The following is an 18,404-nucleotide window of genomic DNA, read 5'->3' as shown; positions in this document are numbered from 1 at the left end:
ATACCAGGGGATCTGGGACAGAGGATGATTAATCTCCCCTGGGGAGGCGAGAGAGTAGGAGGGTGAGGAGTGTCAGGAAAAACTTGCCATCTCACAGGTTTCTTTAGTAGAACAAACTAAATAAAATGGGACTTTGTGGCTCTCAGTTCATCAAGGGTCTAATTGTTTTGTGCTTAGGAATATGCTATCATTTCTAAGACTGCCCCTGAAGGCTTCTGCGTTATATCTCAATGTCATGTCGCTCTGTGGTTTAATAACCTTGAATGGAGTCTTAGAATCAGTATCCAGAGGCTTTCTGATTGGATACTGACAGTCATTTCTTATGTCTGACAGGACATAAAAAAGTAAGCAATTTTTAAATAGCAGTTATATCATATTTGCACTTAACCTGGTCTACAAACCTCAGGGCTCCTGTCTGGAAGCTGGATTTGATCTATAGTACTCAGTAGTTAACTAAAGGTATTATTTTGTTACAAAATACCACCTTGCAGTCACTTGACACTAGAGAGAAATTGCCATTTCAGTTGAGTCAGGCACCCTACTGCTCGTTAAACGCATTCATTTAGAGTTCTAGTACATTCTTTGCCCAAGTGCCTCACTAGGCCTATGAAAAGCTTCACATGTAGCTCCCAGAGCCAGCAGTCTGATTGCAAAAGCCATTCCCTCTCTTTTGCTATTCTAGCCTCCTGAATTCCCCATCCTTCCTGTCCTTCAAGTCCTGGTTCAAATGCCAAATCATCTACAAAACCAACACGTCCTTTTTTCCCTTCTATTATAAAGAGTTGTGTAAGGTATGATCTCCATTAATAGACTTTGAGCTCTTTAAAGGTAGGATCTAAGTCATCTTTAATGTTGTCTCCCCTATGTTACTTAGCGAAGTACTTCATTTTCATTATACAGAGAGATAGATATATTAATGGACAGATGGACAAATAAATGAACACATAGATATACAAATGATAGGAAACAAGGGCATATAGCGAATGAAGGAGGCTGCCTTTGCTTGGTGTCTAAGGGTGATATATACCTCTTCCTGTTGATTACATGTTTTCGGGACGAATAAACATCCATGATCAAGAGGAGAAAAACATTTTGGGTTCAGCCATACTTGACACATAAATGAACTCAGCCTAAAGGGTTTGATAAAATAAGAGATAAACAAGGCTTACCTTGAGATTTAAGAACACAGATGTGTTATTTTGTTAGTATTCTTTTCAACACTCGAGGAAATTCCAGTGCTTCAACCACCTCACTCTGTAATCCAGTTTACTAAATTAGATTGTCTCCTTGAGACGGCAGATCTTGTCTTTGTGCTTTGTTGGCTTTCTCACCTCTTCTTCTTTGAATCGGTTTCCACCAACTGGAAAATGACCCATAAGTCCAGAAGTAATGGAGTTTAAAAAATACCTCGGAGCTTCTTCAGTAACAAAGATTGAGGCTTTTATTTCCCCACACAGAATACTTGAATTTCACCTGGAATTTCAAAATACACTCAACTCTGGAAGAAAAGAGAGTAAAAACAAAACACACACACACTCTCTAGTGATTGCTTTTTATTAAGAATTTCTTTCCGTTGAGAATACTCTGCACTATTTTTAATGTGCAACAACATTTTAATATTTTAATTATATACTTCCCGCTAGATTGGCTTTAGAACTTCCTTGCTGAGTTTCAGAATATGAATTGTTTCAAGTTGAGTGATTTACTCTATTTTTTTTGTAAATTGAACTAAAATAGACTGAGATGGTTTACAAAAAGGTATAGCCTAGTTATATCTTGACCAATTTTGTAAATATCTTCTGATATAAACAGCCTAAATGTTTGTGATTCTTTTCATAACGGGTTCAAAATATTGTCTACTTTGTGTTATGTGAGCAAGGAGCAGAGTAATTACAGATTTAATATTTTTGCATTTTGAAACCCGGCTAATTTTAATTGGTATTTTGTTCCCTACCCTCTGGTTATGGTGACTTGATATTACTGTTGGCTTTAGGGTGCTCCAAAATCATCACAATAACTAGAATTAATGAGTTTAAAACCTAGCTAATAAGAATAATGAAGAGAATTTGATTATGTATTGGTGTTCTGATAGATTTATTTGGACTTTTCTTTTCTCTTTGTTTTCCTTGTAGTGCGGGAGTTGGCCGGACTGGTTGTTTCATCGTCATAGATGCCATGCTAGAAAGAATAAAGCATGAAAAAACTGTAGATATTTATGGCCATGTAACTTTAATGAGAGCCCAGAGGAATTACATGGTTCAAACAGAAGACCAATACATCTTTATCCACGATGCACTGTTAGAAGCAGTGACTTGTGGAAATACCGAAGTGCCAGCTAGAAACTTGTATGCCTACATTCAGAAGCTGACACAAATAGAAACAGGAGAGAATGTCACAGGAATGGAGCTCGAATTTAAGGTATGATATTGGATGTGATAGGATAATTCAGGAGCAAGTCATTCTAGGATTGTCTTTGAGTAGTGGCTTTACTTTCTTAACCTTTCAAATTTCTGAAGTTGCAAGATTCGCTTGGTCTTCTCCTCAGATATCTGACTTTCTTTCTCTTTCCCTTTTCTGTCCTGTGCTTCCTAACAACACCTTGAGCTCTTTTGCACTCTAATTTAAATTGAGAGATCATATTCTGAGAACTTAGGACTTAAAAAGTCAGTAGGCAATGTGGAGTCACTAGGTAGAAGTGAAAAGCACTGTAGTTTGAAGAGTCATTTGCTTTAAACAAAAGCTTTGTATCTAAAGAGGAAATCTTGGGTACGTTGCATTTAAACCGTAGGCTAAAATTATCTCTGTCGGATTTTTCTTTTTTTCTGTTCAACAGCGTTTAGCCAGTTCTAAAGCTCACACCTCAAGATTCATCAGTGCCAATCTTCCATGTAATAAATTCAAAAATCGCCTTGTTAATATTATGCCATATGAATCCACAAGGGTATGCCTGCAGCCTATCCGAGGAGTGGAAGGATCTGATTACATCAATGCCAGTTTTATTGATGGATACAGGTATGTACCCTTCTCCTCTGACAGCCCAAAGCCTTAATATTTACATGTGCCCTAGTTTCATAGCTGGAATGAATTTCGTCTCAAATCAAAACATTTTCTTTCTGCCTAGGTCAGCATTCAGTCCCTTGGTGCTTGTTGTTTATTATTTTAGATAAGCATAAGAAGCAGCAGTCATGGAGTACTTTAATCTGGCCTTCTGCACTCTTCTTTTAGATTTAGATATGGAAGGAGTTAATAAAGAAGCTGTTTTGCACCACATTTCATATATTTAATAGATTGTGTAAGAGTCGTTTCTACAAAATGAAGCTGCACAACTCAGTGTTTAAGTGATTTGTGTGACACATGAAATTGAGCTATTAGCATTGCTCTAAAATTTAAATAATAATGATAAAGACATACATCATCATATTAACAAAGCAATTTCTTTTGCAAAGTCCCCCGTATATATTAAATGTTCTTATTTAATTACACAGTCTCAACAGGAATTTACTGCAATCCCATTAATAAGTTTTCAGTTTTTATTACTGGATTTGATGTTTACATATCAAGTGTGAACCTTCGCATCTTCTATGATTACTTTAATGTGCTGTGTCATTCTCTGTAATTCAGACAACAGAAAGCCTACATCGCTACCCAGGGGCCCTTAGCAGAGACCACGGAAGACTTCTGGCGGATGCTCTGGGAACATAATTCCACCATCGTAGTGATGCTCACCAAGCTGCGTGAGATGGGCAGAGTGAGTGTCTCCTCATAAGACAGTCACTCCATGGAGAAATGAGGATTTCATTGTAATAACCCAAGTACCAGCGTCATTTCTTTGAAATGCAGAGTGCTCCTGCATTTCATGCTCTGGGCCATTCATTACTGTGTGTTGGTTTTAACTTGCCAAACCGTATCAAGTTCTTTAGTTTGTGTCTTTTGAAGAAAGAGCTAGTACTTGGTTTCCAGTGAAGCGCAATCATAGAAACAAATAAGTAAGCAGATGCCCCTGTTTGACTTATGCCCTGGCTCTCAGCATATTCTTATTTAGCAAAAGTGCCATCATTTCTCTATATGAGGCAACTTGACGTTCTCTCCTCCCTGAAGCAAATTCTTACTTGCCCACCTTCTACCCCCATGGAATAAAATGTTGGAAATTTATGTAGTTATTCTAAGGATATAATCTGGTAACCTCAAATCTACTTTTAAAAAATGTTTATTCTGAAAAATACGTAAATAGTCTTACAGACGCTTGAGAACCTACTGCTTAGACTCAATAGATTACAAGCATTTTGCCATATTTGCTTGAGATATTTTCTGTCTCTCTTCTTTGTATAAATTTAATGGTGGAGATGCATCTAAAGTTCAACTTCTGGAACCCAAGGAGAGAGCAAAAAATACCGAACTAAGAAAGTAACTTGACTATTCCAATTTGGCTGCTGCCTCTGTACAAGGCTTAGCCAACTTGTTAAAACTGCCTGGGCTCCAGTTTCCTCAGCTAACAAGGGAGATTGGACCAGATCATTCCAGAGGCTTCTTTCTGCATTCGCCCTTGGTGGTTCTCTTCATTCCAAACCACTGTGGCAGAAGTCTACTGTGGTGGTGCAATGCATGATTGACATAGCCTGCATTATGTCCAAGGACTGATGTAATTATTTGGATAACTTGTAGGTGTGAAGATGCTTACTCTATTCAGTTCAAGTTGGAGTATTCATTTCAACAAATGTGTATTAAGCACCTGCTATAGGCCAAGTCCTGTGCTTGATACCATGGGCAAATATTGAACCACATGATTCCCCTGTCCTCAGAGAACTTAGGATTTCAAAGAGAAAGTGTGTCATATGCAATTGTAATTGCCTTGAATTTTGAATTGAAATTTTATTACTGAGAAAAAATTAAATATATTGATAGGCAGATGATAGACAAAGTTTATTTACATTTTGTATAGTTTCACATTAGTCTTCTGTCCTTCTAGGAGAAATGTCACCAATATTGGCCAGCAGAACGCTCTGCAAGATACCAGTACTTTGTTGTAGATCCCATGGCTGAGTACAACATGCCACAGTATATCCTAAGAGAATTCAAGGTCACAGATGCCAGGGTAAGTTGCCACAGTCTTATATTCTTAACCGTTAGCTGAAAAGTAGTCTCACATGCGTCTCTGGGAGAAACATTTGCCAAGTGACTATACTCCAAAAGAGAAAGAAATTACCCATCCTGGAAGACTGTTTTTTTACATATATGTAAGAGTAACTTTTCCTCTGTCTGGCAAACGTTCTCACAAACCCAGGCTTGGCTTCCATTCAAACATAACATCTGGCAGCCCAACTTTGGGGATGCGCTTGGTAAGCGTGTGTGCCGGGAAGCATTTCCTGATTGGTTGGCTATGCTTACATTCACCTTCTCAGTTCATTCTCTTTGGGCTTTTGTGACTTCTTCATTACTTGAGGCTGTAAATATGTTGTTGTTTTGCAAAGCCCTTTAGGTCATGTGGGCTTGGAGGTTAATTTGGTATGATTTTAAAACTGCAGAGCAAATGGCATTCTTCAGAAGAATCTGACAAGCTTTGCACATTCTAATTTGATTCCTGGCATGGTTTATTCCTCGGTGTGCTAATGTGTCTGTCCATGAGAGCTGTGCACCCACGACCCTTGTTGGCTAATTTTCATTCTGCATTTTTTATCTAGATTGCTGAGTCCAAGGTTCAGGCCTGATGTAAGATGTTCTGTGCATAAACTTTAATATGCTTGCCTTTGGCCACTTTCAAACCGTGATTACAAATACATCTTAAGAGAGAGCAGGGTCAGCCCAAAGCCCTGCTTTTGTTTTTGGCACTGTCACAGCGGGTGGGTTGAATCAATCCAGGGTAGAGCTATGTAATTGATGCATTGTTTTTTCTGGAAAGCAGCTTTCTCAACCAGTGCTCATGTTTAGAGATCGTCGGCTAATCCCCAAAGCTGAGCCCTGGCTATTGACCCAAAGTGAAGGAGAAATTGGTTAGCAGGTTGGTTGACCCAGGTGACAGACCTGTTAATCCCAGAAACTCTGAAGCCTTAACTACTCTGAAAGTGACTATACTCAAGGCAGCAGTTAAATCTGTAGGTCTTGTTTTGAGCTGCCCAAACAAGCATGCCTTGGTGACCTGTCCCATTGTTTGAAAAAATCATGCCCTTTCAGAATTTGAAGCTAGGTATGTGAGTGAAAATCTTAAGTGCCTTCCAAGCAAACTCACCAAGCATTTCTGATGATAAAGAGTAGGAGCCAGGCTCCACAAATCGCAGAGACAACTTCTTTACTATTCTTCTCTTGCCCAAATTAAATCTGATCAAAATAAGCAAAAGAAACATTTAAGCAGGAACTTGTTTGCATGTTTTAAAATAAATAAATGAATAAATAAAAGCCTCCCTGTGATTGTACAATTTTCTTAGCTACCATAGCATTTGCTGTTTTTGCTCCTGGTGTGTTTCTAATATCAACTTCCCAGTTTGGAAAGCAAGTTGGTACTTGAGAATACAGTATTGTTAAACAGATAACCTTTAAATGGAGTCAGGTGGTCTCTTCTCCAAATAGTAAGGATTTGTGCACATGACCTCTTCTTGCTATTAAAGACACTGTGGTCAGAAATGAAATCCCCAGGACATTCAGAGGACAAATAAGCAGTACCTTGCCTCTGGCTTCCCTTCCTGTGTTTTCCAAACCTTTTTCAGAAACAGGAAAGTATATCATGCTTCCGTGATAACCACCCGCAAATTAGCTGTGGGGCCAAGCAGTTATTTCCATATTCTTCAGTATTCTTACAGAACTGATGTGGTCTTCCTGTTTTATCTCCATCCCCAATGATGCCAGTCAGGAAATACCCTGTTCCTGTGGAAACCACCAGACTTGTTGATGTGTACCCATCTTGAGTTGAGTCATCCCCTCTTCTCAATATGCCTGAGAAAGACTGAGTCTCTATCTACTTAGCCAGAATCTTGAGAACATGCTCACCTGTATCCAAAAGAACTTTAATATGGAAAGAGATGTTACAAAAATGGGAAAGAGGAACAAGTTGAGGCATTTTCTAATGGGATCAGTCCTTCTAAGTTTGGAATTTGGATGTTCTCTCTCTCTGTTGATTCAGGGGAGAAAGTTGATGGCATGATTGTTATTCCTACTTCTGTAGACAGAAGGTCCCTTCTGCTTTTGTTGTGTTTCCAAAAACACTGTAAAATCCTAGAAAGAATCAGAAGCACTTTAGTATCTTCTTTTCAAACCATTTATACTTCATGAGTCAGAAAAATTTTGCCCAATCACTTTAGAAGGACTCCTCTTGCATCTGGCTTGTTTTCCTTCTGCCTTTTCGTTTGTCTGTGTTAAAGGCCCCATAGACTCCTTAATTCCTGTGGTCAACCAGGAAGAGTCCTTTTTCAGAACAGAGCATTCATTTGCTCATAATCTCTTTGATCTCCTTGAAGGATGCCTCACTTTTTGCTCAACAGCATAATCAGTCACATGACACATGCTGCATACGCTGCCATGGTTAGAAATTGTATGCTTCTGAGACGTCGGGCATCCAGGTTAACAACAGCCACTCAATTTGTGTCAGATCATTTCAATGTCACTATTTGCCATTTGACAATGCTAGAAGTAAGCAAGCACAACAGATGTGAAGTTATGGTGATGATAGCAAAATCTCTGGTCTGGATGACATGCCTAGATGTTCCTTTCAATGTTAAGAAGTCATTGGATTCATAAATCTTTGAAATAGAGTATATATGTTCCACTTTGGTTTTGAAGGCAAACTTTGGGTCTCAGAGCATTCACTAATATGGGAGCTAGATGGCTCTTTACTACATGAGAACCTGGGTTTTTAACTGGGTGTGTTGAGAGTAGGTAAATTTGCCATTTAAATATCTGTGAAGGTAGACAGTGTTAATAGCAGATACGACATGAATGTGACTAAATTTCTGGTTAAACCATGTTTCTTTCTCTTCCCTTTTTTTTTCTTTTTGGAAAAAAATCATGCTTGCTGTTATGGTTTGTGCACTGGCTAAATCTTACTGGCATCCTTCCATGTGGCTGGCTATGTGGCTTTCTCTCTAAAGGACGGTCAGTCCCGAACAGTGAGGCAGTTCCAGTTCACTGACTGGCCAGAGCAAGGAGTGCCAAAGTCCGGAGAAGGGTTTATTGACTTCATCGGCCAAGTCCATAAAACAAAAGAGCAGTTTGGCCAAGATGGACCCATTTCAGTCCATTGCAGGTGAGTTAAGAATCAGGAATGTTGAGTTGCCATTTCTGATTAATGTGAAGATAACTTTAAAAATATGTATTGTTGTCTGGTCATTGTCGGTATGAACTTATTGTACTGCATATGCGTAATTGAAATTTTGTTCTCAGACATGTATTGTAAAAGCTAGAGCAAGGACTCATTTCTATTTCTTTCCATAAAATGAAAACAACTGGAGGAAGATTTTTATCCCCAAATTTTACCTCATGTAACAAAAAACCAAACTGTGTTTTTCCTTTCCTATTTTACATTGGGAGGAACTGTTGGTACATCCTCTAACGATAATTTGTTCAGTTAATCATTTCTTAGGTGTTTTGTTTTTGTAGCATTACCCTGATAACCAACTTTCTGTATCTTTCCCTGTGTTTGTCTTCTTGAGAAAACCATAAATAGTTATCAGGCCTTAATGACAATACTAATTCTTGCCAGTCGATAAGTGATTAGAATGGTATCTCAGTTAAAATTGCAATTTGCTTGAAAATCGTTGCTATATCAGAAAATGAAGCACCTTCAAGTTAATTATTTTCAATAGTTTCCACAGCATTTTATAATTCAAGTCATTGAAGTTAATAGAAACAGCAAGTAAACGGTTCAGAAAGGACACTCACTGTATATTTAATGCTTTTGGAAGTTGCCATGCAAGAACCTTCCAGCAAAAGGAATGCACTTAATTTTATTTATTTATTTTAGGAACTTGAAGTCTCAGTCCCTAATCTCTTTATGGTCAAAATCTTGAGAGAATTTATTAAAAAATTTATTTTGCTTACAAAATAAAAATCCCCCAAACTATAGTTCTTAGCAACATGAGAAACAGGGTCTAAAATAGGAGAAATATTAGCCTTGGACTTCGTGATATCTGAGTTCTAATTTCACTTCTGTCATCATGTAGCTCTATGACAGCAGGGAAATTTCTCTGAACCTCAGTTATCTTAGTTGATCTCTAAGATCCTTTCTAGCACACTCTGTTTCCCAGGCAATTTAAATATATGTGAATGTAGAAACAGACTTCATATTATATGAGAAACAGAGCTTATTTATACACATTGGCTTTGTGTTGAGTTATCCAAAATCCTTTGCTCTAGACAACCAAAGAGCATGTAGGAATGACACATGGGCTCAAATATTCCAACAACGTGGATGGTATATGTTGGACTTGAATTACCAGGGTATTCTCCTTAATTTCCCACATAATTTGCCCAAATGCTAATTCAAACTTTTCCAGTATAAGCTATAAAGAAAAGAATATATTTCATATGTATTTTTAACTTTAGGCATTCCCATAAATATAAGTACATAAGTGTGTGTGTGTGTGTGTGTATGCATGCATGTTACTTCTCGTTGCTTTTGTCATCACAAAATGATTTAAACACTCTTTTACTATAAGTGTTATAGCATGTTAGTCACATATCTTATATGTATATCTTAAAGATCTCCAGATATTTTATCTTTCTGGGAATATCCTAAAAATACCACTTATTTTATTTATAACTTATTAAACTAACATGATAAAGTCAATCAATTCAAAAGTCATAAGTCCAATGTCTGTTATTGTCTTGAAAGCACCTAGTAGAAATCCAGAAACCCTATATTTTGTTACTTTTGAGCAATCAAATCAAGGTAAGATAGACTGTGGAGTACCTGGACCATTCAAAAAGATCATAAATCACAGTCTCTTGGGATTAAGAGACATTTTCAAGGTTGAAAGGGACCTTCAAGGTCATCTACTCCATCTTAACAGAGAGCCTTGGCTGCTCCCGGACATTCTCAGCCTCTTGGTAAGGACTGCCAGTGGCTTTTGAAGCCTCACTTAACATTTGTGTTTGAACTCTTCAGAAAACCCAGTTTATAAAGGGACACGCTATTTATATATGCCTGTTAGCTACATACCCAAGTAAATGAATCCATCCATTTTCTACAGCCTGTACCCAAGCGTTACACATGCTGTTTAATTAGCATCCAAAAATGTAGGAATTTTTCAGATTATTCACTCTTCTCCTCATTACCTAACCTTCCAGATGCTTTCCTACTTCTTAAGAGCACAAAAGCTATGAATTAATTTTCTTCTCTTGCTTCAGTAAAGATTCTGGAATTATCATAAAACAATAAAGAAAACAGAGAAACTCAAAACCTTGCTAACGTGGTAGAAGGAATCCTGAAGTTTTAGCTCCTGAACATCTAAAAATAGTAGATAACCGTATAGTTCAGTGGCTCTTAAACATTTTTTTTAAGCTGAGAGACCCTTTTGAGAATCTGTTGAAAGTTATACGTTTCGGGAAACAGAACATATACACTTACACAATCCATTTATAGAAGATATTCATAGACGCTTCTGAAGACTGAATGAGGATCCCAGATCAAAAACCTGTTATAAATAAATAAGAAGGTATGGAAACTATTCAAATCTAGACATTATTTTTGATACGAGGAAACAGATTCTATATGTCTAGGTGATGGGACATCCTGAACAGATTTGAAAGTGGCTACAAGAAGTGAATAATACACTAGAAAACTTGGAGATATCCCATTTATCTCACCTTATCTGAACTATTTCATACTTTAAAAATATTACGCAGGCAAAGTCTACAATTTCAGGATCTGCATAAAGAGTATTAACCTATACTTTATTTACCTTTCCTTTTATCCATTTATTTGACGATATTTATGTTTCCTAGGCCTTTCCAAAATGGTGTCTAATCCCAGCTAAGTCATTTTATTTTATAAGATTTAATCCTGATTACTCCACATTCATCCTCACATGTTACCATGACACATTATCCCAAGAGTAATCATTTCATGAACCCAACACCACATTTTCCTGAACATTGCTGTGGAGGAACCTGATGTCAGATGGCAGCTGGTGGACATATGTTCACCTTCAAGCAAATGTGGCCAAGACTGTGAGTATCTCATCCAATAACATTGCCTTTGTTATTGTGACAGCGCGGGCGTTGGAAGAACTGGAGTCTTCATAACACTAAGCATTGTTCTGGAAAGAATGAGATATGAAGGAGTTGTAGATATCTTCCAGACTGTCAAAATGTTGAGAACACAACGACCGGCCATGGTACAGACAGAGGTGAGAAAAATCTCCATGAGTTTGTCACATCTCAAGAGCCAAACAGTAGATTTTATTAACCAAGACCTCCTAGATTCTGGAGACTCTCAACATCAGAGACAAAATATAGGAAAATACTGCAGGAAAAGTATTAAATTGTTTAATATTTTTGAACTTCTTTTTTCCCCTCTTTAAATGGAAATAACAATGTCCATGTCTTAGAGTTGATTTGGAAGTTCTGTGAGATTATATAGATATTATATATTAGGTTGAACTATGTTAAATTGTCACCATTTAACCCTTTTTGGCCTATGAAAATGGCAATTCCATAGAATTCGTTATATCAATATTTATATGATATATATTGCACATATTTATATACGAATGTATATAAAAAGCACAATGCCTGATACATAATAGGCCCTCAGCCCATTTTTCTGCTCCATTCCCTTTCTGTATGCCTGGGTGTTAGACATCAACTGCTCTATATTTCATTTCTTAATAATGGTCATTTTAAATATTTGGATCTTGGATAACCTCTAGAGAAATTAGTCCCCCATTTTCTATTTCAAGAATTGATATGAAAGTTCTCATATTTCTCAGAATGACTTCATGAATATGAGTGACAGTGTTTCTGTTCCTCAAAAGGCCACCAAAGTATATGATCTATATGTGTTCCTGAATTCATCACCCACAGTATCTTCCAGACTTTGATTTCAAAATAGTGCAAGCATTTGGCTTGCAATACTCAAAACATTATGTCAGCCTGACAAACGTAATGGGCGTTGGGGGTGACAAAGGGAAATTGGAGGTTTAAAAAGCCTTAACACTTAGGCAAGCAACTTACTGTGACAAGATAGAAAAGCAAACTCCATTTATTTTGCATTACCATTTTTATTGTAGAAAAATGCACATTTAAGCAAAATAGAAACTATGTACTTTCAGCCACATTGGCTACTGCAAATAAGTTTCTTTTATGGGGAAAATCCTACTTTCTCTCATCCCTTCTCGTCTGTAAATTATAATTTTTCCATCTCTCCAACAATGCCCTGACTTGTTCCAATATGACACTGTTCTTCCTTGTCTGAAAAAGGACATGTTTCAAGCTGTTTTATTTTAGTGTGGGCCTTTCTAGAACAGACAACTAGCAATCACACTGAATTCAACCAAATGGCACAGGTATTTTTTGACGTGACAGCCAGTCTTTTGATACCATTTTCAGGGGACAGAAAGCTTGCAGGTCCAGCGCCCTGTGTAAATGGGTTTGTGTGCCTAATGTTGCTCCCCAGATACCTTTTGGCTCCCTCCCTCACTCATATAAGTATGTCAGAAACGACGGTGGGTAATTCTGATTTCAGGCAGCAAGGTCTACCGTCTGATAAGATTGTTCTTTTTTTTTTTTTCAAATTCAAATTCTGTTGGCAATAGCCCAGAAGGTAAATGAACCCAGATTTTCCTCATGACAATGTGTGTCTGCACCAACCTCTATTAAATATTCAAACTGACAATTAGTTACGTTATCACAAATAAGCAGATGACTGTAAAATACGACTGTGACATATAAGGAGTTGCCGTGTTCGGTTGGTGGTAATTGTTGGTACTACTTGGAGAACAATTCACACTTTCTAGAAGGTGATGTTCACTTGAGCTGTCACTACTGGAATTGGGAAACTATTTTAGTCGAATCGATTAGAAGTTAATAAACACACTATGTGGCTAATAGTTCATTGCTCACTCAAACCAATTGGTCACTGCATTGAATTGATTGACGAAAGTAGTGATTTTGCCCCCATCTAGATGTGACTTTGTTTCCTAATATTGATTTTCGTTTTTCTATGAAAATGTACTCACGGCCCCTTCTCCTCTTTCTCCCCATGCTTTTGTCCTCCAGGATCAGTATCAGTTCTGCTATCGAGCCGCACTAGAATATCTGGGCAGCTTTGATCACTATGCAACGTAGAAACCCCTGACCCATTTTGGATTTTTACTGCAGGCCCTTCAATATCCATGGAGTCTCTTCTGAGCCATACAGGGCATTTGAGAAGTCCTTCTTAACTTCTAGCTAACAACCATTTAGTGGGACTATTACACACAAAACAAATTAAAAACAAACTCTTCCGGGTGGACCAAGAATTCACAGTTTAATAATCTAACCTGAAAATTAATCAAGAGAATCCTGACTGATGAGGCATCTGAAGGATTTTATTTACAGATACCTCAAGGATTCAAAATAAAGGGAAGAAGAAATCACAGCAAAGAACCACCATCTTGTTCCGGATTGCTTGATAGGCGCCAGGAGAAATTGCTGGAGTGTTGCAGTTCAGTGCAAGATGTTTGCTGGTGCGGCTTCTCATGATAAGACGGACTCTGCTTCGACATCACCCCTTCCCACCATACTGCTCATAATAACATTTTAGGGGGAAAGGGGGGGAATGTTTAAAAAGAAAGTCTTTGATTTAGTTTTTTAGTATTGTAAAGATACTGCTGACCTGTGCTTCATTTTTAACTGTGTAAACTTTTTTTTAACAAAATGTATCATTCGATAAAGTGAATTTTAAAAAAGTTACATAACTCTTCATTTTTTATTTCTAAATTGTAGGTTTTTTTAAGCTGTAGAACTGTTATCTATAATATCTTGCTGTAGAAATATCAAATAATTTGAAAATTTGCACATTTTTGTGCAATATTCTTAATCTACAGTATTGGTCTCATCAGATATTACTTTTCCACTTCTGTTTGGTTTTGGTTGGTGAGAAAGTACCCATTCTCTTCAAATAATCAAAGAGAACTTTTGTTTTGTCTTGTTTTGTTTTTAGAATCAACAGGGAGGCGCAAAGTATAAAGTTGCTGCTAACATATATACATATATATCCATATTTTACTGGGGTGTCTATGTATATATAGACAGTGTGTCCACACAAAAAAATAGATATAGCTATCATTCAGTCCTTCCATGATTTAGTTCTTTTCTTTTTTTAAGGTAGAAAAGCTATTGCAAACATCTTTTTTAATTTGCTATTAATTTTATGACATATTGGTATTTCTTAATATCACAAAATTTTAGTTTTTTAAGGGAAATGAGGAATGCACATCAGTGATTGTCAAACCTCGCCCCCTAATTTCCTACCCAATCTCCCCCCACTTACCTACTCATAGTCACAAATACCATTTTGTTAGCCAGGCTTCCAACAAAGTTCAATATTTCTAACACTCTAGTGCAATAAAAAATTATTAAATATCTAAGAGGTGTGCATGTGGGAAAGGTCAGTGCATATCCCTTTAGGAGGGGAGAATGTTGTAATATATCAGCTATCAAGTTGTTTAAAAAACAGTGTATTCAATCGTATATTGTCTATAGTATGTGCTATGAAATTTGCATTTATGATATGTAACAGGGGCAAAGCCAAACTCATGTTACTCTGTTCTGTCAGAAACATTTTGTGGCATACAGCATTCCTGGGAAGTGCTGTACTTTGTTTCCTTTTGGTTTTAGTTTTGCATTTAGAGTGCCTTATAATTGATGCCTATTTTAATAGCATTTCTTTTTAGCTTTTGATTCGTCTTTCCATTAGTTGTTCATATATGTTACTCTTTCAATTAAAGCATTATCTGTTTACCACATGTACAAAAACTCTTTGAATAACATGCATTCCTAGTTTTCAACCAAGTCGGGGATGTTAGTGATTGTACCAGCCCAAAGCACTTGGATAATCAGGGCCCTTCTTCCTTCATAGTTGTCAACACCAGGAAAAGCTACTTGTTTTATTTATAATCCCTTCCAAATCTGCTCTAGAACATTCAGTAACAGCACCAAACTTATTTTAGTAACAAACATCACTGTCAACTTTGGAATATATTTACTATTCCATTAGATTTTTCTGAAAGGGGAAATTTAAAAATATATATCTCTCCCAAATTTTCCAACATGATTTCTATAGGAAGCCATGGATGATGGCATGAGTTTGCCGCATCTATGATTTTAAAGAACCCTCAAAATATCCAAGGAACTCTTAAAGAGTTTTGGTATAGGTATAATATTTTGGTTTAATTTTAGCTTTATTGCTGTTCTGCCTAGAGAAATTTTTGTTTTCCGCATTTTCCCATCACTAGCAGAATGAAATCCAAGAGACCAAACACTTAACAAGCATCATATTTGAGCACTTTTGTAAAAAAAAAAAAAAAGAAAAGAAAAAAAGAAAAAGTATATAATACTAAAAAAAAAGTATTAGAAGGCTACCTCAGAATGAGACTCTCTAACCTACATCAGAACCAGAGAAGAATGTGCACTATGTGGGTCTGTTGTTGTTTTCTTTTAGTTTGTATCCTTCGGAGATTTATCCAAGTGCCAGATTACTCAGTGCTGTAATTTTCATTTAGTGAAACAAAGGGGGTCAGACAGACATTGCATCGTGCAGACATCCCATATTGGACATGTAAGATCTGATGGTGTATTGCACACCAGAACCATTGGTCAAGAAGCAGTTTCTCTCCCTGAAACAAAAACTGTCCATTTGGCAAAGGGAAAGAGGAGAATAATCATGAGAAGAAATGAATGGGATGCATACCATAGACAAACGAGGCGGACACTATTCCAGGTACCTTATCGTTCAGGAGCTGTTCCGAGAACTAACTCCCTTACTGTCATTGATGTGCATTCCACTCTGTGCTTTTCTGTACAACCGTTCTAGTTTTATTTTCCCAGGGAAATCTTTATCTACCATTACCATAAACTTTCAAGTTTCCAATTATTTTCATCATCATAACCAGTACGGTGCTATTATTTACCTATGTATGTGTAGTTATGTATAATTTTGTAATTAGTTACAATGGTAAAAAAAAATCAAAATATATAAAAAGTGATTTGTACAGAACTTTATTTTAGCTCTTTTTTAAAAATGATTTGCATGGTTAGACAACGGCGAGGACAGCCAGGGGAGGGAAGGGCCTCTAGGGAACTTTGCACTTTCTATACCTTTGTACTATGCACTGCCCTATTGATTCTACACCCAATAATGTTATTACTTGAACCCATCTGTAAGAAACTGCTTCAGAAATTCATTTGTGTGTATGTAAATAACACAACATGGAAACAGGAAGGGAAAAAATTCTGCAGTAATGTACAGATTTTTTTCTTTCCTGTTTATTTTTGGTTTTGCTTTCTTTTAGTCCCTCCTTTTTATTTTCAGTTCCCTTTTCTTTGTCCTTTTTGGGTTTTGGTTTCCTTTGGGTTTATGGGTGCCCTGATACTCCAGCAGAGATCAGAAGGCTACAGATCCATCCTCTCCATCCGTTACGTGGCTTTGCCATCCAAGCTTGGAGTGTCTTTACAAAGATAATAACAGTTGTGTTCTTTGCTCTCGTTTTGGATGCATAGACTGAAAAATTAAAAAAAAAAAATAACTTGTAAAATGGCTTGTTAAAAAAATACAATTACCTCTAATTAGTAGTACGCGTAAATGTTTTACAGAATGAAAGGCGTGCTTTTTATTTTCTTACTTCGTTACATTGGTGGCGAAAGAAGTCTGTATGAAAATCAGTTCTTTGCTGACACAAGTTCCATTTGTTACAAATGAATTCTAATAAAAATGTCAGTGTTATGCAGCCTGGCCTTTGCTTTTGTACGCTCCAGCATTTTGGTTTTGAACTGATGGTATTTGTTCCCCCTTCTCTTCTGGTTATTTGGTCAGTTCCTTTGTACCAATAGTAATTCTGCTTACTGAGAGTCTGCTGTCTGCAGGTGCCCGCCTTGAGGTGAGCACCTTTCACTGGTAGGCAAACTGAGGCTTACAGAAACAGTTGGCCCAAGTTCACACGGCAGAGAAAGAGACCTTGGTTTCGTTCAAGTTAGAGATCGCGGCCATCTTTAATTCTGTGAAAGATGACGACTATATAAATTTAAGTGCATTATTATATATATAAGTATCATCTGGAAACAACTGACATCTCTCCTATGCATAAAAATACACAAAAAAAGCTCCATAGTGTTAACTTCTCAAACTCTTTGGGAATATGGCTAAGAAAATACTTGGCTTGCATTGCTTATTCAGCAATTTAATGTTACTTCTCAGAACTGTTCTAAGCATTGGGAATGCAGCTGTGAACAAATGAGATCCTGCTGCTGCTCACATGGAGACCAGTCTAGGGAGAGAGGCTGATGTTAAATAAATAATGATAAAATTACACTCTGAGAAGAGCTGTGAAGGAAAGTAGAGGATCCATGAAGTTAGGACTTTCAAGTGTGACAGACAGAAAGTCTAATTTAACTTGGCCTACAGAGAAAGAAAAGTGTTTATTGGCTCGCATACGAAAAGATTAACAATGAACTCCTCTAAAAGAGTAGGAATATACAATCTTCAGGTGCAACTGGATTCAGAGCTCAGGTAATGTCTTCAGCAATTGATGTCTCTCTCCATCTCCTAGACTGGTTTCTGCATTCTTAGTTGTCAGTTTTAAGCAAGCTTTATGGTCCTTGGAAGCTTCAGGATCTTAATACCACAAATCAGGCAAATGGAAGAGTTTTCTTCCCCAACAACACAAAGAGAAGTCCTTGAACAGAATGGATGCTTGTTGGCTCTCATTGATGTGGCTTGGGATAAGTTATCATCTCAGAGTCATAATTATGGATGGCAGGAGAGAATGTGTTCATTGACTTGTCAAATCAAGAAGGATTTACGGTAGCTGTCCCCTTGCAAAATTGTAATGAATTTGGTGGAACCAACAAGTAGCTGCGAATCAACCTAATGAGTTAAGGTAAGGCAAAACACAGGAATATGTGGTGATGTTACTTGTTGCCGTGGAAATGATGAGAGAATGAAACAATCCCATTATCCAAACATTATTTTGGAAGTCTCAATAGTGAATAGACAATTAGACTCTTTTTCCTCTTTCTTTCTTCCTGTCCATCTAATTGGCCTTTAATTTTTCCAGATTCCATTACCCTGTTGATTGATTACGTAATCACACAACCCTTAACCAGAAAAACAGGACAAAAAGTTTGAAGTGAATCATATCTGATATTCTGACAATTGTGGTGCGTTATTTTAAACAGATGTCTGGTTGGAATGCTGAAGATGACAAAATAGCTAATTTCAC

General features: G+C 37.1%; 1 protein-coding gene across 50 annotated transcripts in view; it reads left to right on the top strand.

The window, feature by feature from the left end:
* The window catches only part of PTPRD (protein tyrosine phosphatase receptor type D), a 2,083,106-nt gene extending 2,066,193 nt beyond the window's left edge, over positions 1-16,913 (top strand). For 46 of the 50 annotated variants that reach the window (XM_070248854.1, XM_070248852.1, XM_070248848.1 and 43 more), the window contains 7 exons: positions 2,133-2,418; positions 2,834-3,012; positions 3,622-3,748; positions 4,967-5,092; positions 8,076-8,230; positions 11,198-11,333; positions 13,204-16,913. In XM_070248854.1, coding sequence (XP_070104955.1) covers positions 2,133-2,418; positions 2,834-3,012; positions 3,622-3,748; positions 4,967-5,092; positions 8,076-8,230; positions 11,198-11,333; positions 13,204-13,272 — 1,078 coding nt within the window. In that variant the 3' untranslated portion in view covers positions 13,273-16,913. The remainder of the gene's footprint in view (positions 1-2,132; positions 2,419-2,833; positions 3,013-3,621; positions 3,749-4,966; positions 5,093-8,075; positions 8,231-11,197; positions 11,334-13,203) is intronic. The other 4 variants (XM_070248865.1, XM_070248864.1, XM_070248863.1 and 1 more) reach the window with 1 other exon arrangement.
* The last annotated feature ends 1,491 nt before the right edge of the window (positions 16,914-18,404 follow it).

This window comes from Equus caballus, chromosome 23, assembly GCF_041296265.1.
Source record: "Equus caballus isolate H_3958 breed thoroughbred chromosome 23, TB-T2T, whole genome shotgun sequence".
Classification (NCBI taxonomy): domain Eukaryota; kingdom Metazoa; phylum Chordata; class Mammalia; order Perissodactyla; family Equidae; genus Equus; species Equus caballus.
The sequence above is the reverse complement of the archived record's forward strand: the minus strand, read 5'-3'. Positions and strand labels throughout refer to the sequence as shown.